Here is a 7,494-nt window from a genome sequence, read left to right on the forward strand (position 1 = left end):
GGGTAGGGGGTGTGGGTGTGGCGGTGTGGGGTGCAGGTGTATAGTTGGGGGCAGCGGCGGCGCGAGCGATATACACGGGCGGCGGTCGCTGCATGCGTACACCTGGCTGCTAGCTACCTGTCCTTGTCGGCTGCATGTTAACCTGTGCGGTGCAGCGACTATACAGAGAGAGATCTCAACGCACCGACGCGTTGCGATAGTGAGATGAAGATTGGATCATTTCTTACGGCGCATAGATACGTAACGATGATAGCTTAATGATGGCCAGCGAATACACTCGCGCGTAACGCTCGCGGTACGCACGTACATGCACACGCACGCACGCACACTCACGCACACATATGGACACAAGGACACATTGGCACACACGAACCCCGAACTCACACGCGCGCGCGCGCACGCACGCACGCACGCACGCACACAGGTGCACGCACTAATATTTATTACACATAAATATTATCAAGAGCTAATAATACCAATAATAAGGTATTATTAGCTCTTGATATTATTTGTGCGTCTATGTGTGTGCACGCGCGTGTGCCTGCGCGCGTCCGTGCGTGCGCGTGCGCGTTGGCGAACACTTGTTGAATATATTTGGTTTACCAATAATTGTAATATGCGAGATAGGAGCTGTCGCTGTGAATAATACGCGCATATGATGCGATCGTGTTTATTAAGATGCAATCAAGTGCATCCTTGGCGGTAAACAATATCAATGTCTACGTTAGATGCCGCCACCGCCGCAGGTCGTCTGCGTGGAAACTTGCTAAATGATATTAGGAGCACATGATATGATGACCTCTGTATATCATGTTACATCCCATCGTTCCATCACGTCTCTATACCATGTTATGAAGAGGTAGTAATACATTATTAACATAATATAATAATAAGGTATTATTAACTCATACATAATATAATAATAAACATCTGTGCCTGTGTGTGTGCGACTGCATGCGCATGCGTGTGCACATCTCCGTCTGCATTTCTCTCTCCCCCTGTCCGTCCCTCATTTCTCTCCTCTTTCCTTCCTCCTCCCCTCTCACTCCCTTCCTCTCGGTATTTCCCTTCCCCTCTCGTGGATAGTAAGGAATAAGTGATTACTTTTCTCCACTGTTAATGTTACTGCTTGACACAGCAGATGAAAGATCAGCATAAAGAACCAGCAACTGTTTATTATTATTATTATTAAATCTTTATTGCATGTAATTCAACTACAAATACATGTACTGAAGACAGTCTTTTTCATGGAGAACAAAATCTGATAAATGCAAGTGTTGAGCAGTTAACACGTTCAACGCTGCCTGGTTAACAATGCACCTACCGCCCTGTGCTGAGATTTTCGCGTTTTTACCGCTTAGTCACAAAATGTTTTTGGCAGGTTTAACTAGCTATAAAATTATTTATAATTAGTGGCTAGTATAATATAGATATAAACTTACTCTCAGACATCAAAACAACACCGGAATCTATCACCCGTGATCTATCAAATCAAACACAACTTTCAGACATAAAAACAACTTCACAACACACGGCGGTCAAACGCCCTTTGGCGAGGTGAACTAAAAACATTACCTCTGTCCCAAAAACTCCCAAAATAACGTTCCAAACAACAGTAAAGTATTGTATAAATGATGTCATCTACTACTGGGGTTTATACAGTGATTATTTTGAATCTATAGGAGAACATAGTAAACGTTCCAAATTAATTATTTTGATTTTTTTTTTTGCCACGAGTATACTCGTGTTTTGCGGCCGTGCGTTTTGCAGATTTGAACGAGTATACTCGTGTTTCGCGTTGAAAGTGTTAAAATAATAAAATTTCTGAATGATACACAATTTCTGAGTGAAAATTGTGTGATACATAGTTCTGAGTGATACATGTTGTCAGGACTGTGACATGAATCGACGTGAATGACAATATGAAACGGTAATATCTCAGGTAATATCTTTCTACCAGAGAGCCCTGCTCGTCCTGAAATGGGTTAAACCCTTCAGGCATGTACGTTTCGTAATCGTCATACCTGCTTATCATCCACCAGGTGTCGTCTAGAATAACCCCTGATGGCGGAAGAGGGATAACCCTGTCTATATAATTTTGAAATGGGTGGTTGTGGCAGGTTAACAAAGTCCGACACTCGCGTGATGTAGTCGATGGAACGAAGGCAGCACATACTCAACCGCCCCGACAAGACACGACTTGAACGCAGCGTTGCATTTCAAGGAGAAAAGAAAAAGATGTATTTCTCCGTCCTCCAAAAATCGGATGTTAGGACGAACTCCAGCAGGGGAACCTCGGGCAGGTAGTCGCGGTCCTCCAAGTGCTGGAACTCCTCGAAGTAGCGTCCTGCCAGGTCCCTCTCCTCCTCCGTCCGCTCGAACTTGAGGAACTCCGGCAGGTTGTCGAGGGTCGGCGGTAAAGCTTCCCAGTCATCCCAGTAATGCCAGTCCGGTCTCGATGGTGTCGTGGGGGCTGGGGCGGAATCCCAGTCCTCCTCTTCCCAGTCCAGCTGCTATACCTGCCAGTCTTCCTGGTCCTCCAGTAGGTCCAGTAGGTACTCTGGCAACAGGTCTTCCACCGTGGCTGGGGGCAAATGTTACAGTGCTTTAAATCCGGAACACTGGACATACTACTAATGACCTTATTTCTATACCTGATAGACTATCTGTCACATATATATTACATTTATAACCAAGGCCACCGACAGATGGCGCACCGTTCCTGATATGCTTCTAGCCACAAAGCTGTATATAATCTGAGAACAATATCATTATACAGTATATGTTGTTCTCAGTACATAATAACATGTTACTATATATACAGCTCAATGCTCCTACCTCACTGTTACACTCTTACACAATGACACCTTTACATTAACGACGTTTATGTAATTGAAATTCATTATGCGATCTCAATTAAAAAATAAATGTGCACATTCTGTGACTGCTTTGCTGTCGGCCCTAGCTCTAAGGAGATACCTTTGAGCTAGCTTTAGTACTATAGCCCTACTTGGCTCTGTCACATTTGTATGTCACAGAGCTAACGAGGACTATAGTACTAAAGCTAGCATTGGGCATGCTTCCACGGGCAGCATTGTGGAAGCAATTACAAAACTAATGCATGGTAAAACTATACTAACCCCAGCTAACACGCTGGACACTACTGGATGCCACACACAGTTCCCGGTCGCTGTACGTTCCCTCCTCAACATAAGCAACCCCGTTGTTGTGAGCGGAAATGAAGGCAAGCTGGTTCGACGTGGGATTCATGCGGATGAACCCGGTTTCTCTGTGAAGCACTCTCTATGTTCAGCAAACGAAAACAAATAAAACAATGTTACGATCACACACAACACACTAAAGTAGGTCAATCCTGGCCACAAGTTATCTTCTCGCTTCTCACTACATGGTATTTACACGAATTTGTGTACATACCATGTACACATCCTATTTTGTGTCAATTTATAACTTCCCATGATACTGCAAAAATTATTAATGCTATCATGTCAAATAGTAGATTAATGCATGTGTGGCGGTGGCACTGGTCAGCACGGGTTCCCAGCGCGGTAAGGGGGGAGTAGCTCACTGGGAACCATGGGTAGTTTATGTATAGATGTTCTCGTGTTTCCCGCCTGTACTCTACGGGACAACTGTTTTGCGCTTCTCGCGCCATTTTACTGCCGCTAGTGGGGGTGGGGGGGAGTACTCCGCGTAACATGTCTGCCCCCTTTGTTGACATTCAAACGATCGGTAAGCAAACCCAAGACAAAACAATACTAAAGGACTGTAAACATCACAAATGATTACACAATCATGAACATGAGAACATCTATCCATAGACTACCCGTGGTGACCAGTGAGCTACTCCCCCTTACCGCGCTGGGAACCCATGGTGACCGGTGCCACCGCCACACTCCTCTCCCCTTCAAGATCGACTGTCAGGTCAACCCCGAGGCTCACCTGGCGTTGCACCGGCACCCGGCGCGAAGCAGCACAGCTGTCTCTACTGCTGTGCCAGCTTGTCCTCTGGCTGCAACAGCTCCATGACGGACTCCGTCCTCTGCTTCAGCTCTGCCTCAGCCTCCTCCTCGATCAGCCTCCCACTTCGCTGCTGGGCTTGGCCCCCAGGCAAAGGCCTGGCGCAGCTGGACCAACCCCACCTGGGACACGTATTCCGGCGCCGGCCCGCCTTCCGCACCGCTATACTCGGGGTTATCCCAAGCCCCGAGAGCATACGCTGTCTGACTCCACAGGTTGCAGAATTCCCGGAACCCGGCTGGTCACTGCCAGCCAAGATACCTCCTGATGCTGCCGCCCCAGGTTCTGCAGCCAGGGCTGCCTGCAGATGCCTAACATTGCTTGTACTGCTGTAAGTTCTTCTCAGACACGAGACGAAGTTGAATATTTACAAAGGTGGCCTCCTGGTTCAAACGTTCCAACAACATGTAGAAGGGCAGCTGTCCATTGCCTGTAGAATTAATGCGGCGGTGCCACTCCTCGACATCATTGTTCGTCCGCACACTCTGTCCGAATACACACCAGCTGGCTGGCGACCAAACCGTGCTGTCCAACCACGTCATCCGTACGTAATTGACGAAGTTGAGCAGCTTGTCAGTATTGGCACGCCTAGCCAGTCGCTCGAACATGATTGGGATGTTTCTCCGGTATAAACGGCAGCGCCATGATGCGTTTAATGTACTGGTGGGTCCCGTTGTCCTGCATATATGCTGGCACCAGACCCAGATCCTGTACTTTTCTCCACAGCGCTTGCGTCCAATGGAACACACGCAGTTTGGACTTCAGGGCTTTCCAGATAGCCGCTTCAAAATCGACGTCAACTTCTTTGACCGTGACTGGACTTTGGGGACTTGTTGGCAGGAGTTCCAGTATTTTCTCCAACACCTTCTTGTAGTCCGCCGACCGCTTGCCTAACATTAAACAGTATACCAAAGGTACCTGCTTTTTACAGTCGTCCTGTTTGACGAAAGTGTGGATGGTAACCAGCTGAGTGAAGGGTGATCTCACCAGCTTAAATGTTCCATCTATATACCACCGCTTTGCATTCTTTAACAGGGCCAACTGGGAATCGGTGGCAAACGGAACGTGTCGTCGAGTTGACTCTGCAATATCCCCCTTGAAACACCCCCTCTGCGATGTGGTCTTCCTGGACAACAAACTGCAAATCTGTTGGATCCTTGGGTCTCATTCGCTGCCGTAAGTAGTTGGCGTTCCTTGCTATGTTGATAGGTTTGCCTAATGCTGGGCAAGGCGCGCCATACAACTCTTGACGTCCATGGAGTGTGCAGGATGTCCACAGACAAGCACAGGCCAGCTGCGCGCAAGCTGTACACACACACACACACACACACACTCGATTGCACTATTTATTGTCTAAACAAATTCCCAATTAGTTCGCACACAAGTCAATTTGCGTCTCTCCTCCTCCAACCACCTCGTTGACCTGTTCCGGTGCGTGGCTCAGAGTGGTCAACCGCGAGCTTGACCGCTGTATAGTAATACCAGTGTAGGCCTACTGTAGGGTGGACCATACCGCGAGGCACCTGCACTGACACCGACCGAACGACACGTGCGCTGAATCTTAAAAGTCTACTTCATAGTTATATGCAAAATGAATTTAATAAATTAATTGCAGAACATCGCAGCATCGAGTAGTCGCAGCAGCCGTGAGTAAAGGAGTTACTGTAGACGGATTTACGATGTAATCGTATTTAGAGCAACGATTTTAAGCAACTCAATGTCACCAAATATAGTGATATGCTATCATTAGCGTATAAAGAAGCTTCTTTATACGCTCTTGATGCTTTCTCTCATAATCATAGTGATTAACCCCCTATCACACTTACACGCACGCACGCACGCACACACGTGCACAGCATATCATTAATTAAGGAGGCAGATCGGGCAATAAGCTAGCAGCGACAGTGAGAAATAGCAAGCGATAGTAGCAGCAGCAGTAGTTCCTATACCTTCTAAGCTACATATGGTATACGACCAATATCGTATCTTCCACTAAGCTAGCAGCGACAAAGATAAGCAGCATGCTATAGTAGTAGCAGCAGCGGTTTACCTGTCGCAGGTAACTCCGCAAATGTCACAGGTAACTGCTTAACTGTCACAGGTAACTGCCTAACGCCTACCCTCTAAACTAGATATGATGGGATAGCCCCCAGGAGAGCAGGTTCGCTCTAGGCAAGCAACAACAGAGAGAAGTAGCAAGCGGCAGCAACAGCAGCAGTTTAGCTGTGACAACCTACCTTCTATAAGCTAGATACGGTATACGGCGGCCTCATGCGGTTAAGGCTACGTCACCGTATCTTCCTCTAAGCAAGCAGCGACACAGAGAAGTAGCAAGTAGAAGCAGCAGCAGCAGCGATTTACCTGGAACGACCGTACCTTCTCCCCCGGACCGGGTCTGCTTGGCTATGCACATGTCGTTGTCGATCGGAAACTTGTCGCACTGGAACATCTCCGGCCACGGGTACCCGTACGTGCTCATGCGTGCCTCGCAGCCTGACCGCACCGCCTCGCACAGAGACCTGCACGGATAGATGGGACGGTCGAGGCAGACGGGAGCGTAGAGCGAGCAGAGGAAGAGCTGCGCGTCTGCGTGGCAGGCGATGCTCAGCAGAGGCACCCAGGCTCTCGCTTGCTGCGTCACTTCCAGCATCGTGTCGTGTTCCAGCAGGTTAGGCAGACGCATCTTGCTGTAGCCGATGCCCTGACAGAGCGTCACGTTGCTAGGGATGTCGACACATGTCGGCTGGCTGCGAGCGCCCGACAGCGCCCAGTCGACGATGTAGTCGGAGTCGACAGCCGTCGCTGCGACGATGACGGCTAGAAATCCGAGCAGCCACCACCTGCACAGCATCGTCATAGCTCTCTCTCTATGGCACGCCTGCTCTCGTTCTATGGCACTGTCTGTCTGTCTGTCTGTCTGTCTGTCTGTCTGTCTGTCCTACCTGCGCACGCGAGGCAGCGAGAGCGAGAGAGAGAGAAAGACGGGAGCGCAGAGATGCTACTTCTGCAGTTATTTCTGCTGCTGATGACGATGATGATGACGATGTCGGTACTGATCCTGTCCGTGACCAACGCGTGTGCGTGCGTGCGCGTGCGTGCGTGTGCGTGTACGTGCGTTCGCGCACTGTCTTCCCTCACGCGGCCTACGTCTGTATAATATACCCTACCACCGTCAGCCCGTATATAACAACGACGGAGCGGAATAGCACGTGACCGGTGCAGCGAGCCAATCAGACGGCTGCGCTGGCGATGAGGGAGGGATGTCAATCAAAGCAGCGGGACGGCAGCGAACGCAATTCGAGCCGCATCAGCCAATTACTCTCCTTTATCGCCGTGAGAGGAATTAAGTCGCAGCCGCTAACGTGTGCATGCAGTTCATGTCGGGCGAGAAATCTCACAGCAAAATGCTCGCCCGCGCCGGTATGCGTTAAGAAAGAAAGATATATATATATATAT

The 7,494-nt window shown here is 48.9% G+C and overlaps 1 protein-coding gene and 1 long non-coding RNA gene across 3 annotated transcripts in view; both read right to left on the reverse strand.

The window, feature by feature from the left end:
• The window catches only part of LOC106808642 (secreted frizzled-related protein 5-like), a 14,182-nt gene extending 7,009 nt beyond the window's left edge, over positions 1-7,173 (reverse strand). Inside the window, exon 1 of one of the 2 annotated variants that reach the window (XM_014811448.1) lies at positions 6,415-7,173. In XM_014811448.1, coding sequence (XP_014666934.1) covers positions 6,415-6,895 — 481 coding nt within the window. In that variant the 5' untranslated portion in view covers positions 6,896-7,173. Of the gene's footprint in view, positions 1-6,399 lie in introns of both variants that reach the window. The other variant, XM_014811447.1, reaches the window with a different exon arrangement.
• LOC106808643 lies at positions 1,759-4,643 on the reverse strand. The gene is made up of 3 exons (XR_001393797.1): positions 3,961-4,643; positions 3,141-3,303; positions 1,759-2,584 (listed from the first exon to the last, which is right to left on the reverse strand). It is a non-coding gene; the product is annotated as an uncharacterized LOC106808643 (long non-coding RNA).
• Positions 7,174-7,494: the final 321 nt, after the last annotated feature.

Source organism: Priapulus caudatus, unplaced genomic scaffold (assembly GCF_000485595.1).
Source record: "Priapulus caudatus unplaced genomic scaffold, Priapulus_caudatus-5.0.1 Scaffold291, whole genome shotgun sequence".
Classification (NCBI taxonomy): Eukaryota; Metazoa; Priapulida; class Priapulimorpha; order Priapulimorphida; family Priapulidae; genus Priapulus; species Priapulus caudatus.